General features: G+C 30.9%; 1 protein-coding gene across 2 annotated transcripts; it reads left to right on the top strand.

Moving 5' to 3' along the window:
* Nucleotides 1-72: 72 nt before the first annotated feature.
* LOC123294136 (pecanex-like protein 1) lies at nucleotides 73-18,486 on the top strand. 2 transcript variants are annotated; one of them, XM_044875227.1, is made up of 17 exons: nucleotides 73-356; nucleotides 2,525-2,718; nucleotides 4,160-4,350; nucleotides 4,414-4,690; nucleotides 5,001-5,620; nucleotides 6,550-7,215; nucleotides 7,858-8,793; nucleotides 8,851-10,376; nucleotides 11,863-12,168; nucleotides 13,209-13,365; nucleotides 14,099-14,494; nucleotides 14,778-14,971; nucleotides 15,286-15,620; nucleotides 16,312-17,141; nucleotides 17,709-17,917; nucleotides 18,045-18,185; nucleotides 18,250-18,486. In XM_044875227.1, the coding sequence occupies exons 1-17, from the start codon at nucleotides 204-206 to the stop codon at nucleotides 18,388-18,390; spliced, it is 7,272 nt and encodes a 2,423-aa protein (XP_044731162.1). In that variant the 5' UTR covers nucleotides 73-203; the 3' UTR covers nucleotides 18,391-18,486. The 2 variants fall into 2 exon arrangements, with proteins under 2 accessions (XP_044731162.1, XP_044731161.1); XM_044875226.1 differs by having other exon boundaries at nucleotides 7,858-10,376.
* The last annotated feature ends 472 nt before the right edge of the window (nucleotides 18,487-18,958 follow it).

The raw sequence follows: 18,958 nt of genomic DNA, 5'->3' as shown, positions 1-18,958 counted from the left end.
TGTTTTTACAGAAAAATGAACGGAATACGCAGTTGCCAAAGTAGTCTGAACCACGAACTATTATGGTGACTGGTGCACTGTGTATGTTTAAGAAGTATACAAATATTTATTTCAATCAAAAAATATAATCAAATAATGTTTTATTCCAAAAGTGTTTAAATTTAATCAATGATTATTATAAAAAATGGTGTGAAAAATGAAATATGGTCTCACAAACATTGGAGATATTACGGCAAGGTGTTTGGGCATCGTTGACAGGAGGATGGTTTTTTGACCCACACCAAGATGTTTATTGCAATACATTTCATTTATACCTTTGGTTATTTCTGTTATGTTTTCCATTTACTATATATTTAGTAAGTTGTATTTTTCATTACTTGTTACGAAATATTTTTATCCCAAAATTTGGTGTCAATACGTCATTTTGTTTTTTTTTTTTTATTAAACAAATCAATGGGGTCAATAACATAAAACATAACCTTTGTCATCATCAGCTGAGAGAATTTGGACCATTGCAAAATAATTAGTTTACTGAAACAGGAATCAAATTTAATATAATTACCAAAAATTTCCATTGAATTGAATACATGAGACTTCATAACTAAAAACTTAAAACTAAATGATTACAGTTTTTCAACTGACACAAATCTAAAAATTATAATTTTTATATATTTGGGATACTTTTTGTTCAAAACAAAATTCATAAACGATGAAAGTTAATTTAAAGAAAAGTGATGAAATATTTAATAAAATTTCCCATCGGAAATGGTTACTTGAAAATCCCTAAATAAAACTAGTTATAAAAAATATTATAATTTTTCAATGGAAAGTTTACCGACTTTATAATTAAAATTTCAAATATTGTGTTATCTCACAGTCCTAACTGGGCTTCTTTGTACTTAAATACATTTTGACTATCTTCCGACAAAATAACAATACTAGGTAATTGAAATTTAGAGATAGAGGTTCGATTTAACTCATAACTGGTTCTGATACATAGTTACGTTCTCACACATGACTCAAATACCGCTAGTAGCCATAGAATGTTAAAATTTTGTATTTGGAACATCCAATTTCACACCCCACCTTTAGTTAAAAATCGGGGCTTATACAAAAGGATATAAAAAGAGATTATGATCTCTCACTAAAAATAGAGCATTTTTTATATTTAAAAAATGATCCTTTTTTTCGGGCGGATGGCAATCAAGTAAAAACATATCACATATCTTTGTCAAAAAGCGCAGTTTGATAAAGTTAAAATATTTTAGATTTTCTTTTGCTTAATAATTTTTTGATAACTGTTCGAAAGACATGCAAATCAAGGAAACAATTTAGTAGAATAAGCAAACTTATAACCGAAACCGAAAGCCAAGTTTTCAATAAGTATTCCTTTTTTTCAAAATTAAATTTTGAATTTTGCTTAGGATGTGACACATTTTATTAATCACTAAAAGAGTACGAAGTTCATCAAACAAAGATGAGAAAATGATACCAGCAAAGAGCAATTCATTCTCTGTAATTTCCACGACTTCAATGACTCATCTGCTTTTGTGTGGTCTCCAGAATTCAATCCAACCTAATATAACCATAATAAATTGAAAATAAATAAATCTGGATAACTTGCCACGAATTTTATGTCCACGGATATTATACTAAATGTTATAATATATCAAAGTTTTAAAATATCATTGTAATGGAAACTTCTGAATTTTATAGTACAAGAGCCGATTTGTTTTAGACATCAAATTCTAAAATTAAATTCAATGAATTTTCTCTCAAATATAATAAAATGAAAACAACTTTCGATTAGATATTTTTTAAATGTTGGCATCTATCGCCTTTCTAAAATACAAATTCGATGTTATATTTTCTAGAAATTATTGAAAAGATATACTTAAAAAAATTCGAATTACGGAATCTTAGACTTGAGTTATCGAAGTGTTAAATTATAAACTTTAGCTATACAGGTGCGAAATTGACGCGTGATGCACAGCATCAGAGGAGTGAGAACTCGCAACAAAAATGAATGCAAGCACTATAGATAGAATAATTTTTTTATGCAACGATTCGCTCATTAGAGCACACCAATTAATAAATTCATATCATATTATAAAAGAAGGGAATTAAAAAAAATTCTAGTTATTGAGGTTCTACTGAATTTGTACTTAGTTGAACAATCCATTTACAGAACGTTTTTTGCAAAAATTTATTGAAGTAAAGGTTGTTCGGTTTTGGGTGTAGCATTTTATGGTGACCTTCTATTTGATTCAGTGTCTCTCGTTTTCGCATTCTATCTCCGGAATTGTAATTGATCTAATTAGTCGATTTTAATGTTTCAATTTATTCGCCTGTTCGCCCATAAGCACGATAACGGATAATTCCCCAACTACCAAAAATATCACGAAATTTTGCGAATGTGTTCTAGAGCTTTAATTTCATAAATGAACTAAACCGCCTGTTTAAATTTTTCCATCCGATATATATTTTTCGAAATAAAGGTTACCTCGATTTATTTTATTTACAGTATTGCCCACCAGAAGAATTTGTATGGTACATTTATTGTTTCATCGTGACGGTAGTGTTCGCAGTAATAAAATTAATCAATTTGGGCCTTCATCATATGTACGATACTACTGAATGTATACAAATTGATACTATCGATAATCGTTCAGAAAGTGAAAGACGTCGAGCACCTCAACATGATTTCCAATCTAGAAGGTAAATAATCAACAAAATTCGAAATTTATTTTTCCTTATGAAAATTTTTCTTCATTTAAAATAGTTATACGTACGAAAGTTGCAGGCAGGTGTTATAGAAACCTAAATAATAATAAAAAATAAAGTCAAACTATTTTCTTAGAGTGCTGTAACTTTGTGCTTATCGGGAAAACATTTTTTCGTAAACGTCACTGTTTATCCGCGAGGGCGCAAATTAGGACAAAACTTTGGTGTCCATTTTCTTCAAAACTATAAATGATAAAGAATAGAAAATTTGCAGATAGTTGCAACTAGTGGTCTTGTGAAACATTCTCGCAAAACAAAATAAAATTCTAGAATATACTTGCGAAAATTATCGAAAACCAAATAAATGGCGGCCGAAAGGCCTCCAAAATTATGTTGGCTTTTTAAACTCTTCTAATTTATAAAAAAATAATGCAAGCACTGATTTTCAACACTTTCTATGCAAGGTATTTCAACAAGTAAATCAGTCAATTGTTTGTCACTTGTTTTTACAAAATTTAATTTGCCAAGACTCTGGTTTGAATCTTTTTTTTTTGTATATTTAAATTTCGCTATTTTTATGAATATTGGAAAATGAACATTTTTTTCGCGAATTTTTGTTCCTATTGGAAACAGAAAAAATAAGTATAAAACTTATTTTTAAATAAAATTGGAATATGTTAAAATTCTTGAGTGCTGCTATTGCCATCCACAACGGACATAGGAATCACAGGGTGGACGCAAGAGCTACAATACCCACAAACCCGTGCTAACTCAACCCTATGATGGACTCAAGGCATGGGCAACCCTATGATCACAGGGTGAGATCACGCGAGAGAAAATTCGTAATCCTTGACTCTAACTGTATATCCACGGATATCTGTGTCTGAAATTATAGACACGGATAGATATACATTTGATATATAAATTATAGGCACGTCTATTCGTGACGGGTGGTCATAATAGACACTCCGAAAACTCTTATCTGAAACAGGCAGATAATTCATGTGAGTTCTCAGTTATTGATAGACTTATCAACCAAACCTGTTAGGACGGTTGGTTTGGTAGATAAATATTGCGCGCTTTGTGGCCAAATGCCGAAATCTTTCTTTGCGTCAAGAAGGAGGGAGGGAATATGTTAAGAGTTTCAACTTTAGTTAAAGAGAATTAAAAGAACTTAAGGGAAGTTTAAGTGGGAAAATGCAAGTAAAGAGGGTAAAGGATATTATGTGGTCGTTTTTGTTTATAAACTTGAAATTTTCCATTGAAGCGGGTGCTAAAAGCTAGTTGATTATAATTAATGAATGTAATGCACTGCTTCATTTTCAATAAAAATATTAGTTTCATAATGTGATTCTGACTTGTTACTTTTAACTTAAACTTTTTTAATAACTATGACATTCGACGTTGATGAAATCTCATTGTTATCAAATTATAGGGAGGATGAAGGAATTGAATTACAAGAAATGTCTAGCAACAGGCGTTCCAAATCACCAGCACCGGCCGGTTCTTACGGATCATTTACAGAAGGTGGAGCTGTGGGTGGAACAGATATTGATTCTGTGGAATCAATAGACTATCCTAGATCAAATGGGGAAAATGGTGATTTTAAGTTAGGCATGTCAATCGGTAAGAACAAAATTTTAGAAATAATTTAATTATGCATTAATTTTAAATCGTTTAATTGTTTAGATTTAACAGTCGATGTACATCGTAAAAATTCCTCTGAGAGTAGTGAAGAAATGTCTTTCCGTCCAGCGTTGGAAGCTTCGGGAACAAGTGCAACTGAAGCAACAACATCCAGTCAAACAACACATAAAAACTTATCAGAAATTCAAAATAAAGGAGTGTCAGTATGTGAAAATCCTGGTCCGGCTGGTGATGCTTCGACAATTCAAATTGGTACAATATCTGAGGAATCATCAAAACGATATCGTCCAAGAATGAATTGCATTGTACATCCTCGCAAGTAAGTGTTTACAATATCATGATAAAATTAGGCAAAACGTTTAATTTGATTTTTATATTCATTGTATCCCAACATTTCCAAATTGAACACAAACCGAATAATAGCGACATGTTTCGGTTTTTATTGCCATTTTCAAACTGACTAACACCAAGGTCACTATTTATTCAGTGGGATATTAATGAAACAACATAAAATAAAACTTTCTTTAATAACCTGTAAAATGGATTAGTTTTCGATTACCTAAATTTTATTGGAATATAATTGACGTTTCCATCCTTATTATAATTTTTGTTTTGTTTAATTTTAACAGATGTCGTAAACTAGCACATCAAGTCAGTGTTGATTTACAAGATCAAAATGATGTAGAAACAGTTGATCTTCCTGTAACACGCAGACATTCCAATGTAACAAATTGCAGTTTAGGATGTCTTCCTGCAGTTGATCAAATTAATATAAAACCAACAGGGTCATTAGAACTTGGTTACATAGATAAAAATCCAAATGCACAAATCAATGCAGAAGGTTTTAATTATTGGAAAAATCACAACAGTGCCTGTATGCGACGTATACGAAGCACCGCACTCGAAACAAGTTGTCCACCACCAACAAATTTAGTGCCACATCCAAATAGTTTAGAAGTCATCGGGGCACAAAGTACATCGTCGTATAGAAATCCTGCATTACCGCCACCAAGTACAACGCTAGTACGCAATCCACATTTAAGTTTATGTCCATATTTTAGTTATGGATCAGAAATTGTTTATCCAATCGCTGAACAATCGGACGAACATCAAACATCACATGGTCCTGATTCGGATATTGAATCAGTTATTCATAATTCTGATAGTGAATATGAAGATCAAAATAAATTTAGTCGTTATACAATATTAGTTCGTTTGGACGGGTTAGAATCGGATGTAAAAGTTTTAGGTACGTATATTTTTAAAAAAAAGAAGGAATAATTTGCTGTCATTTATCACACCTGCTTTTGATCATAATTATTGTACCGGTGTAGTACACTGTGTGTAAAATAAATACACTGGAAAGTGTAAATCAATGTATCTTAGATAATGTACCTCTACAAAATTGTATTACACCTTGAAAAACAAAACAAATTCGAAAAAATCAAAAACCCAACTGCGTTCAATAAAAACTGAAAAGAAAAAACAAAAACAATAATTTTTATATGCGATTTTAACATTAAAGTCGCTATGTAAACTATTGGTCGTGTTTGTTTCTTTTCAGTTTTTATTTAACGCAGTCGGTTTTTTAAATTTTTTATTTTAAACATTTTAGTTAGGATTTTAAAATATCTATTCAATAATACTTCACTTACCATAGTTCCTCGCCTTTCATTTTCAGCCTATGTATGTATGTTTGGTTTTTTCTGGCGCTATAGAGACCAAACGCATGTGCCGATTTTAATGATTCTTACGTCTATCGATTTGTCTACCTAATAGCTGTTCAATGATACACTACTTAACATCTGGTGATCGTGATATTGAATTTTCATTACTGCCATATCTTCAGTAACATCCGCAAGATTCTGACAAATCGTTTGACGTCAGAATCATAAAGGTCTCACAACACGTTTGGTCTCTAGTGTGTAAGATAGTAACACATATACATATATAGACTGATAATCACATTACCAAGTTTTTAAGTTTCTTTAGCTTGGAAGAACTTTAAACTAATTAGAGATTCTTTTCTTGAAAGTCATTTCTTAATTATCTACTATTTTTATTCCTGCATAAATGTACAGCCGGTACTGTATGTCCCTTTTGTCGAAGATATATAACGACAAATTTTCCATTAATTTCCTTGAATTTTATTCTGTTAATTTAATAAAAATGTTTTAGGTTTAAATAATCCAAAAATTGAAGATGTACGCAAAAGTGATAAATGTATTAAAGAGCGTCGCAAAAATCATCACCGTTTAAATAAAAACTCAGCACATAAATGTTCAAGTAATAGTTATAGTACAGGCGCATTAGACAATAATAAATATTCAGTTTACTTTCAAAAGCAATTTGATTCGGAAGAGAATGTTGAACGTACAAGTGCCACATCCAAAGACGCTTTATTAGAGAATGATATATCAAATTCAAGTGCAACACCAGAAATGCATGATGCACGCACCGATTGTAATGCCACTGATAATGAGAATAGTGAACGAAAATTAAGTGAATGTTCATTTTGTTCTGGCAGTGATTCTAGTCTGAATACAATTGATGATAAATGTGATAATTGTCGAACAAGATCAAAACGTGATGATAAACTTAAATTAAGTGATATTGGTGATTGTGAGAATGTACAAAAAGAAAATGCGACAGCGAATAGTGGGGGCGCAATAATTCGACGAGGTGTTAAACGTCGAAGTAAAAGTAAAAAACCATTTACAGCCGTTGCTGCATCACAAACTACAAGTAGCACTGAAGAGCATACCGATTCGTCTAGTGTAGTTGGTTTAAATTCTTTGTTTCAAATATCCGATAATGAACATGATATTATTTCTGAATCGAAGGGTAAGTTCTTGTTTTCTACCTTTCTTACCATTTCGAACTTTCATAAAATATTTCACAAATTTAAAACTAAAATAATCAACATTAATCCCCAAAGCTCTTCAAAACTAAAGGAACGAACTTGGAGTGAAATTCGATATGTCAACCTCCTCTTAGATAACAACAATGCCTTCCATTAAAAAAATCAACAGATTCTCCATAAATTCTAAAAGATTCTGAAGCATTAATAAAAATGGTTGGTTGATTCACAAAAATTCGGAGGCATGTAGCTCTGGAAGTGATCGTTGCCGGACACATATTCCTTATCAAAATGACCATGCTGCCTTAATTATTGACATACCATATACACCTGGTATAAAAAAAATGCCGGATTCGTTCACCCGGTATTCAAAGACCGTTCTTCCACAACTTTAAAGTTGTTTGTCATCATGTTTAATTTTGATAAAAAGTTGATTTTTTTGTTATCGATTTTAAGTCTATTTCTTGAGCTTCACTGTACTCCTTTTATTTCGTGACTGTTTCTAACATCCCCCCATTAGCACAAAATTTAAAACACTATGGTTTTTTTGTAAAAGGGCGCATATCAGTTTGTGATATTCCTTAATATTATGGGTTCAGAACTTAATTCAAATTATTATTTTATAGATTCACGGCATAAAACCGACTTAGATTCAAGCAGTTCAAGTACAACAATTAGCATCGATGAAAATGAATTAGATAAATGGATATTAGAACATAAAGAATGTAGAAAAATCCCCGCAAATTTTTCAAAATGGGTCACATCAACAACAAACAACCAACCAAATTCATCAAATGATTTAGAAACATCAATACGAAAGTTGGGTGCAATACCAAAACACACTCGTACGGTCACACATCGACAATCGTTACGTAATCCAGAACACGATCGTAAACCTCGTATTGTTGGTACATTAGTAAAAAGTGAGTCAGAACGTCGATGTACATTTCGTCGCCGATATTCAACCCGTGAAGATCGTGAAGGTGATATATTACGCCCAAATACAACATTAGATTGGAATATAACATCAGGAAATAATTCAAAGGAGAATCGTCCATTACGAAATAAGCAAATAGCATCTGTTGAAGGTCTAGAATGTCTTGTACATACAAAAAATGGTGGTGGATCACAGCGAAAGCGTAATTTATCACGTACAAATAGTAAGACAGTTTCTCGAACACGTCGTTTACGAACAAATTGTTACGAAGCATCGTCAAGTAGTAGTAATAATGAGCTAAGTTCATTATTACCAGCCCCAGCTACGCCATTACTTGCAGCTTTTTTAGAATCAAGACCACCAGTTGGTGGTCAAATTCCACCATGTAGAAAACATTCCACTGACCGTCCAAATTCACCACCACGAAATTGTCGTTTAAAACGTGGGGCAGCTATAAGTCGTAGATCACGTGCCAATTCGCATATTGCATCGTCACATAATGATACATCCGAAGGATCCCGGCATTTTTTTCGTGATGAATATGGTAATTTTTGGACTTACACATTTGATGAACGTGGCACTGGTGTACCTGTGTATGGACCATTTGCTCCAAGTAGTACTGCTGGTAAATTAGTGCAAACGATATTTCGTCAACAACATTATCAAAATCAATTAATTGTAGATAACGATTGGAATGAACCAACGGAGATGGTTAGCAACAGTACACTGTCGTTAAATTCATCTGGATTAACAGTTGTGTTAGATAGTCCAACAGCTCCTGTACAGGGTACATCATATACCGTCCGAGTTGTATCACCTTTACCCCCAGAACCTGTATTACGATTACCCAGTTCCCAAGGTGAAACCGATACAGATGTTGTGATTGCAACAGCGTCTACATCACAACGTCGTTTCCGATTTATGACATCAAATATGTCCGTGGAGAATTCAACGGATATGTTTCGTCAGCAAAAGTGTTATTATAAATATAAAATATGGCCACGGACTTACATTCGTATTTACACGGATCGTTTAAGTTTATTAGCATTACTCGATCGAAATTTATCGTTATGGGATACATTTTTATCGGTAATGTTAACAACATTTGTGGCTATTTTTGGTGCTATCTTATTACAGTTACATTTTTATGAAGATTTATGTGCATTTTTATTTTGTTTTGTAATCGCCGGATGTCAATATTCATTATTAAAAAGTGTTCAACCGGATGCGGCATCTCCTACTCACGGTTTTAATCGTATTATGGCATTCTCACGTCCCGTATATTTTTGTTTATGTTCCGGTACAATTATTATTTTACACTTCGCGATTTCAAATCAGTCGGATGAGAATAATCTCCGTATGTATGGATTTGAATTATTTAATAAAAACTTATTAATCATGACAAAAGATACGTTATCCACACTCTTGTTATGTTTTCCAATTATATTTTCACTAGGATTATGTCCACAGATAAATACGTTTACAATGTATACTTTGGAACAGATTGATATGCATATTTTTGGTGGAAATGCAATGTCAAGTTTAACAGCAGCATTTTATTCAGTTTTTCGATCAATGATAACTATTTTAATTCTTTACGGTTTTGCATATGGTTCAATGGCTGAAGAAAAATGTGCCCAACATATTTTATTCTCAATTTTTTGTGGATGTTTAATTCCTAGTGCATATCATTTAAGTCGATGTGCAAGTGATCCATCAAATATGTGGAATATACTAAAAACACACTTTTGGCCACCCGATATACATCGTGATACCACACAGTTAACAGCCGGTGCAACATCCAAGAAGAAAAATGATCCGAAAAAGGACGAAGAAACTGAGGATGTTGTAAAAAAGAAGAAAACAAATAATATACGACGACCGTCTGATTCAGAATTAATTGATCCGTTGCCACAAAAATTACAACGGACAGTAAATTTACGCTTAAAAAATGATATGTTAATATGTAGTTTTGTTGGACTGTTGGTGTTTGGTTTACACACTACAAATGTGTTTAGTGTACTTAAAACAGAAGTTTGTGATGGATTTAAAATATTTTTAATTTGTGTGGGGTTATTGTTGCATTATGTGATACCACATTTACGTAAACAATTACCATGGTTGTGTATTGCAAGGCCTGTGTTACGTTCGCATGAATACGGATTATTTGAAGTGCGAACACCAGCAAAAGTTATGTGGTTTGAAAAAGTATGTATAAATCAAATATCGATATTTTTTAATAATATTTCTTTTCAAATATAAACTTAGAATTAGCCACTCTCTTTGAAATTGAATTATTTAAGAAATCCCGAAGACATGTAATTTGTCGAAAAAGATGTATCTTATCTACAACTAGGAGTCCCGCCCCTAAGAGATATGGTTCAAATTTATTTAATTTTTGAAGTTATACTGCTCCAAGAACGTTATGAAAAAATGATCAGCGTGAATTTTTATATACGGGTAATTTTTATATAGGGTGATACGAAAACTACATATTGAAGTTAGGTACAACTTTTGTAACACCATGAAGTTAGTTGATAAACGAAATGTCATTCACAATAAACAATAATTAATTTGAATTATTTTATTGTATTTAATTATTCGCATGCAATTAAAAACTATTTTCAATTACGCGTGCGTACATTATAACAGGTGGGCTCTCTAGGTAATGGATTTTTAATTTACTAATTTTTGCTTTGCCATTTAATAAACTAAAAAAATTTAAGAAAACCGCAAATAGCATATTCTTATATGGAGTGAAAAGTTTTGAACTGAAAGCGCTATTTGTGAGATCGCTCTAACGAAAAATCAAGAAAAATGATATATTAATTTATCATTTATTGGATTACTATTATTTACGATCATTTATTAATTTAGCATTTTCTAAATTTTTTAACGACACATAAAAGTTAATAACTGGCTGTAGGTAGAAAAATATAAATTTTAGATGTATATATTAAAAATATATACAGGGTTATTCACGTTATTCGACACAAAAGATTAAGGCTAAACTGATTGATTTTATGAAAGTTTTGTTTCCTGGATGGAGGCTTATTGGCATTGGCCTTGTGCATTTTAAAATTATTATCCAAGTTGTATTTTTTTAAATGAAACACCCTGTATATTTTATTTTCAGGTTCTACGGTCAAAAACTACTAATCGATTCAAACATCAATAGTTGACATTCATATTAAATTTTGCATTCTGAAACTGTGCGTTTACCATGTAAACTTAAACAGTTATCTACAGAAAAGTTGATGGTATTTGATAAAGAATTACATACTTGTAAATTTTTAGCCATAATCTTGGGCAACCTGTATAAGTAATTCAATTATAAACAATTGTGACAAAAAACTCAATCGATTAATAAATTCAAAGCTGAATTTGGTTTAAATATTTCGAAAACCGTGAATTTTAAGTGAGGTAAAAATTGAGGAAAATCACTTTTATTTTTACCGTAAAACCTGAAAATAAAATAATATACAGGTTGTCCATTAAAAAATACAACTGATACTTTTCACCTGTACATTACGAACATAATTTTAAAATATACAACCAATAAGCCTCTCTATCCCAGAAACAAAATTTTCTGTATAATTATTTACAACGACAGAATTAATAACCAAACTTTGAAAATCTCTTATTTACAGAACGTCCTAACTATTTTAATTTTAATAAAATGTTTTTGTTACAGTTTTACGTTTATTTATCGTTCATTGAACGTAACATCTTATATCCAATATTATTTTTAATATCAATGACACAGGATGCATTTGTGATAAATACAAAATTTGGACCATACGGTGCTGCCCTAATATTGTGTATATGTTCATTAAAAGTTGTACGTGGTTCCTATTCAGATTGTAGTTATCAATATCTAATATTAAGTTTTACAATATTATTCTTTCGATTTGATTTTGCTGCTACAAGTGAAACATTTCTTGTTGATTATTTTATAGTGTCTATATTATTTAGTAAATTTTATGAACTTTTATTGAAAGTAAGTATAAAATATACGGATTATTCTACAAAATAGAAATTTTTGTATACATATTTTAAGCCTTTTTTCTATTTATTATAAACCTGTTTGTGTTCCATGTACGGGTAATTAACGTAACGTAAACCTAAGTAAAAGAACATTTATGAATAAATTATCATTTTTTTAAAATAGTGTGAGCGAAAATACTTATCAAATAATTTCTATTATTGTAGAATGATCCACTAATAATCAATTTTAACTTGTACAAGATGTCCGAGAATAATTACTCAAACTTTAAAAACGTGTTCCTTGAACAATTTTAAACCAAAATACATCTTATACTTTCTAAGTTCAATAGTAACTAAAGAACCACTAGCAATGTACATCTAGTAGTCTTGACTGGTACATAAATATACCCCAGATACTCTTCGAGATACATTTTCAGTTATTAGAAGACCAAAAATATGCTATGAGGCAGTAGCAACAGAAACATTGAAAAAATAATTTAATTATATTTCTGCTTCTAATAACTAAATTTATAATTAGTTTCATGAAAAAACTACATCATTTTATTCAGAATAATATACTATTGTTTCCACAATTCCATCAATATTGAATTTTTGACAAAAGTTAAAGGTATAAAAGATTTAAAGTTTTTGTATTTATTCGCTGACACCTTGTAAATTGTCGTGTTGGAAATCATGTTTACCTCAACTAATGTTACTAGAAGAAGGCTTTGGCGCAAACTTTTTACAACATACATTTTACATTCTTTGCAACCTCGCTTTTCTTGAAAACATTGTATTTCTATATATGCAACCATCGCAGAGTGGCCACAAGCCGTCAATATCGGGAATTCTGTTATTATGAAGTTTTGTATATTGCAGAGGTTGCAACTAAGGATGATATGATCAAAAAGGGTGAAAAAGGCGTAAATTTAAACAAAAGGAGGCCCTAAACCTCCATGTAACATTTACAACTCCACATTAAAGAAGATATTCCAACACGTAAATTAGATTCTCACTATATTAATACTAACCCTTTCTAATATTTATTTTCAGTTACAATTTGTGGTAACATATATTGCACCATGGCAAATTACATGGGGATCGGCATTTCATGCATTTGCCCAACCATTTTCAGTACCACATTCTGCAATGCTTTTTATACAAGCTATAATTTCAGCAATATTATCAACACCTCTAAATCCTTTTTTAGGTAAAAATAAATTTTTTTTATACACTAACGTGGTCGACCATCTTAATCGATAATTTGAAAAATCTGTAGGGTAACTATTACAGTTAAGTTTTTCATACAAAAATTTTTTTGAGACACTTTGAATGACCATGGCCATTAGGATCATCCAAAAGTCACTTTGGGTTCGTTACTACTAAGAGAGAGAAGAACTCTTTAAATTAGAAAGTTGTTCCTTATAAAAATTTAACACGAAATCAGAGGAGTTCAATCAATATAAAATAAAATACCTATGTTAATTGTCATTGGCGATAAAATATTTCCAACAAACTTTGTTTTTTTCTTACAAACATCACCTCTTTTAGTCAAAGCTTCCCTCTACTTTTTACTAGTATCAAAAATTGAATCCAAAAATACTTTTATGTATTGTTTGATTTTTGCATTCAATTTATGTCTAATCTATTCGATTTACGAAAAAATATTTCGAATAAAAGATATTTGTTTGTCTAATTAAGGAACAATTTTTCATTTAAAATATTCTTCTATTTCTTATCAGTAACAAGCTCAAGGCGACTTTTAAATGACCCTAAAGATCAAGTTTAAATTCAAGATGTTTTAAAGGATATTCCCTTTGAGTTGAATATTTTTTTGTTTGAATAATTGTTATGTATTTTCTTATTGTATTGATTAAAATGGATGCATACTGTATATGTAATTATTATTTGAAAATTTTTCTATTTAAATTTTGTTTTTTTAGGAAGTGCAATTTTTTTAACTTCATATGTACGACCAGTAAAATTTTGGGAACGTGATTACAATACGCGACGCGTTGATCATTCCAATACACGTTTATCATCACATTTAGAACGTAATCTTGGCGCTGATGATAATAATTTAAATTCAATATTTTATGAACACTTAACGCGTTCGTTACAACATTCGTTATGTGGTGATTTAATGTTAGGTCGTTGGGGTCTTGTTAGTCAAGGCGATTGTTTTGTATTAGCATCGGATTATTTGAATTGTTTAGTACATATTATTGAAAAGGGTAATGGATTAGTCACATTTCAAATGCGTGGTTTAGAATTTCGTGGTACATATTGTCAACAACGAGAAGTTGAAGCTATCTCTGAAGGCGTTGAAGAAAATGATGGTAAGTGTGAATCAAAATCAAACAAGATATATTTGTTGTAGAAAGATTTCATTAAAAAGCAGCTCATACCCACCAGTGAACATCTCTGCAACATTTGTTGTTTTCACGATGAATATAATTTAGGTCTGTGTTGAAAATTTCCTTTCTCGATCATCGCTTGAGGGCAGAAAACGTTTAAATAAGATTTTTATGCCATGAAAACGCTTGAGCACCAGCATTAAGACTGTAGTTCTTTTTCTAACCAATCAACATAATAAATTATATTTTTTTATTGTAATTTTAGGGTGCTGTTGTTGTGAACCAGGCCATTTGCCACATATGTTAAGTGTAAATGCAGCCTTTAGTCAAAGATGGTTAGCATGGGAAGTTACAGCGGGGAAATATGTTTTAGAAGGTTATAGTATAGCCGATAATAGTGCAGCTTCTATGCTTCAAGTTTTTGATTTTCGTAAAATTTTGATTACATATTATGTAAAGGTAAGACGTATTTCCAATTTAAAAAATAAATTTTACCCACCCCTGACACAAAAAGAGAGGTGTTATAACTTTGACCGTTGTATGTGTATGGTTTGTCTGTGGCACCGTAGCTTCTTAAAGAATGAATCAATTTTTTTTTTTTATGAAAGGTAACTTAATAGAGTGTGTTCTTAGCTATGTTTCAAAAAAATCGATTCAGTTTGGTGAGAGCTACAAGATAAAAACTGCATTTATCAGGAGCTTTTAAAATTTTGTAAATTTCACTTGCTTTTACAGTGAACTTGTTACGAAAATAATTGTATTTTATTTTTTAGAGTATTATATTCTACGTAACATTATCACCAAAATTAAATGAATGGTTAAAAAATCCAAATATATTGGATGCGTTAAATCCAATGTCAGAGAAAAATTTTGTCGATTTAGATCCAGTATTTAATATAAATATAGATGAAGATTTTGATTCGCGTTGTGCAGGTATTACAAAAGCTAGTTTTTGTAATGTTTATCATGAATGGATCGAACATTGTGCTGGACATATGCAAGAAACTGTTGAAAGTGGTCGTGATTCACCATTAGTATTGTTATGTTTTGCACTTAGTCTTTTAGGACGTCGTACACTGGGAGCTGCATCTCACAACACAGTTTCAAGGTAAAAAAAAAATTGACTTTATCTTAAATCCAAAATTATACAGAGTGGACCATTTTAATCTATTATGGCTAATAACATTTTGTGTTAATCAATCAAAAAAATAACTTAAACAAAAGTTTCAGAGTTTGGTGGGGGATCTCATGTTCTGACATCAGATTGGACCTAGTTCTCAGGGTTGCTTTAATAGCCAATTTAGATCCTAAAAGGTAAGAGATAGAACAACACTTTAAATTAGAAAGTTTGATAACTTTTAGCTAAAGCATTTTTCGTAGCGCATTTTCTTTTGATTAAATGCAATAATGACATATTTTTTAAGTTCCTCCGAAAGCTGACGATTTTAGAAAAAATGTTTTAAATAAGAAATGTTAGTTTTTTATTAGGGTCAACTTTCTAATTTAAAATGTTATTCTATCTCTTACCTTTTAGGATCTAAATTGAATAGCTTAAAAATTAAAGCAACCCGAAGAACTAGGTCTAATCTGATGTCAGAACATGATGTTCCCCAAACTCTGCAACTTTTGTTTAAGTTATTTTTAACTGGTTAACTACAAAACGATCTAGTAGCCATAATAGATTATAAATTGTCCATCCTGTATATAGGATTCCATTATTATATCTAATTTCGAATGTCTATAAGTCCGAATTAAATAGGTGTAAACGAATAATTACTTAAAAGATATTCTTGTTCTAGTGTGGAATTTTTCTTATACGGTTTACATGCATTATTCAAAGGTGATTTTCGAATTACATCAATTCGTGATGAATGGGTATTCACCGATATGGAATTATTACGTCAAGTTGTGGCACCAGCTGTACGAATGTCTTTAAAATTGCATCAAGATCATTTCCGTGAACCTGAAGAATACGAAGAACCATTTACGTTGTATTTAGCAATTTATGATTATCACGAAAATTTAATAATTTCACATGAAGGTGATCCTGTATGGCGTAATGCTGTCCTTAGTGGTAAACGTAGTTTACTTGCACTAAGGCATGTGCTCGATGAAGGCACCGACGAATATAAAATAATAATGTTAAATAAACGCTTTTTAAACTTTCGTGTAATTAAAATCAATCGCGAATGTGTTCGTGGTCTTTGGTCAGGCCAACAACAAGAATTAGTTTATTTACGAAATCGTAATCCTGAACGTGGTAGCATACAAAATGCTAAACAGGCATTAAGAAATATTATTAATTCATCGTGTGATCAACCGATTGGATATCCAATTTATGTTTCACCTTTAACTACAAGCTATGCGGAAACAAATGACCAGCTATGTTCATTAGTTGGGGGATCCTTAACTTTAACGGTGATTAAAAATACAGTTGTTACTTTATGGAATACCTTACGAAGACGTTGTGGCGAAGGTTGTTTAAGTGGAGGATCTGTTGGTAGAACTATGGAAGAAGGTGTATTACATGATTATGTGTTTACTTGTACGCTGCCAGGAAGTTTACATTCGGCGCCAGGTCATTCGACTGAAAGTACACGAGCTGGAAGTTTGGGAAGAAATTCTTTAAGTAATTAACTTATTATTTATGCAGTGGTTTAACGCAAAAATCGTGATCACGTTGAACCAAAGCATTACTTGGAGTCATAGCTTCCCTTTATATGATACTATTCTATTTTTCTCGAGTTTTTTTGCTACAGCCAAAAACTCTAACAATCATTGATTTTAGAAATTTTTACAAAAATCTTCAAACTACCCTTCTCTTTCTTGGCCTACCTGTAGTTAAAAACTCAAGTAATCATTGATTTTAGAACTTTTTTACAAAAATCTTCAAACTACCCTTCTCAATCTTTGCCTATCTGTAGTTAATATTATCTAGGATTCATTTTAAAGGTTTATGTTGACAAATCTTCTCTCTAATAATTGAAGTGAAATACCCTCGTCAATGTCATCTTCATCTCTCCACACTCACGATATTAGCTTCTCAATCAAAAAACTAAGTATAAAATAGTAAAAGTTGAGAAAATTTTGAAGCTTTGCTTCACGATGTCACGATTGAAATATTTTTTGCTCTAAACTATTTTATTAAATTAAATATATCATTAACATATTTTTATAATAATTTTCTTTATTTTAGCCGGAGCTAATCGAGGAAGTATGATATCAGTAGGTAAACCAACAAATTCAAAATTAGCTAATTTGGCTGGATTACTGTCTGAAGGTGGATCATTCAGTCGTAAAGAACGACGAGATGATTTGAGTGTTAGTACAAGTACCGGTTTAGAACAATCACCAGCAAATGATTCAATCGCGACGGATCATCAAATTACACCTCATAGAGTTCGTGTACGTAAAATTTTTTTATTAATTTTCTTCACCGAATAAGAACAAAGTTCGTTTTTCATTCCATTCCAATCTTATGAAAATAAAGTTTTAAAATGTAATATTAATCTATAATTCATTACTACTTTAGATATTGGATCCAAATTTGGTTTATGATGCAATTAATCTTGGACGAAGAATTGATGTCACTTGGCCCGATGAAAAAATGCGTGCTCATGGTGGTAGATCATACTGGAAAGATTGGTTGCCTGAAAAGGGAATGGAAGGAACGGTAATATATTTTTTATTTATGTATGTAGTTCTAAAAACTTAATTTTTAACAAAAATTGTTTCAGGTGGTTCATCGTTGGATACCAAATCATAAAGATCCAAATCGACGATCGCATGTAGATCGAACAATAATTTTAATAAAAATAGATGATAAATATGTGCCTATTGCTGAAAGTGGTGTACAAGATTTAGGAGCTGAAGTATAACATATTTTGTATCAAGCCACGGATCAAATAGAGGATACAAATAATGAACTATGTACGTTTATCTTCTACTAAAACCAATTATTGGTTAATTTTAGAAAAAAACCGAATTAATTAATTTATATTAAAATCATTTATTAAGATAACAAAGTAGGTTTGTTTTCTTTTTCATTTTTTTTTACTAGTGATTTTCATGGATGTATTCTTGGTTAAAAATGTTGGTAAACCAAAAAAAAAAAAATTTTAGACTTCTTTTATTTAGTGCCAATCTATTTTTTATTACCAGACTTATTTTTTTAAGTAAATTTTTTATCGGTTAAGTATTATTTACAATATTTTCTTTATACAAATTTCAATTATGAATACAAATTTTTATTGTTTCATTATGAAACTTAAATATTAAATAATCATGGTATGTAATTATGGAAAATTCAAATTTTGAAAGTGGAATTAACTTTAAAAACACTATTAAGTATTTTGGATTGGTAGTATATGTTATGTCATGCATAGTTGTAACAACTAACGACGAAACGGTAAAAATTATATTCCAGGTGGTTTAATAAAAGCCACT

Source organism: Chrysoperla carnea, chromosome 2 (genome assembly GCF_905475395.1).
Source record: "Chrysoperla carnea chromosome 2, inChrCarn1.1, whole genome shotgun sequence".
NCBI lineage: Eukaryota > Metazoa > Arthropoda > Insecta > Neuroptera > Chrysopidae > Chrysoperla > Chrysoperla carnea.
This window is presented reverse-complemented; position numbering and strand designations above follow the sequence as displayed.

Excerpts from the sequence above, each read along its gene's own strand:
- LOC123294136 (XM_044875226.1), top strand. The coding sequence starts at position 204 with ATGGTCTCACAAACATTGGAGATATTACGGCAAGGTGTTTGGGCATCG. Across the intron at positions 14,972-15,285 it reads TGATTACATATTATGTAAAG|AGTATTATATTCTACGTAAC; the intron begins GTAAGACGTATT and ends TTTATTTTTTAG. Across the intron at positions 17,142-17,708 it reads TTTGGGAAGAAATTCTTTAA|CCGGAGCTAATCGAGGAAGT; the intron begins GTAATTAACTTA and ends TCTTTATTTTAG.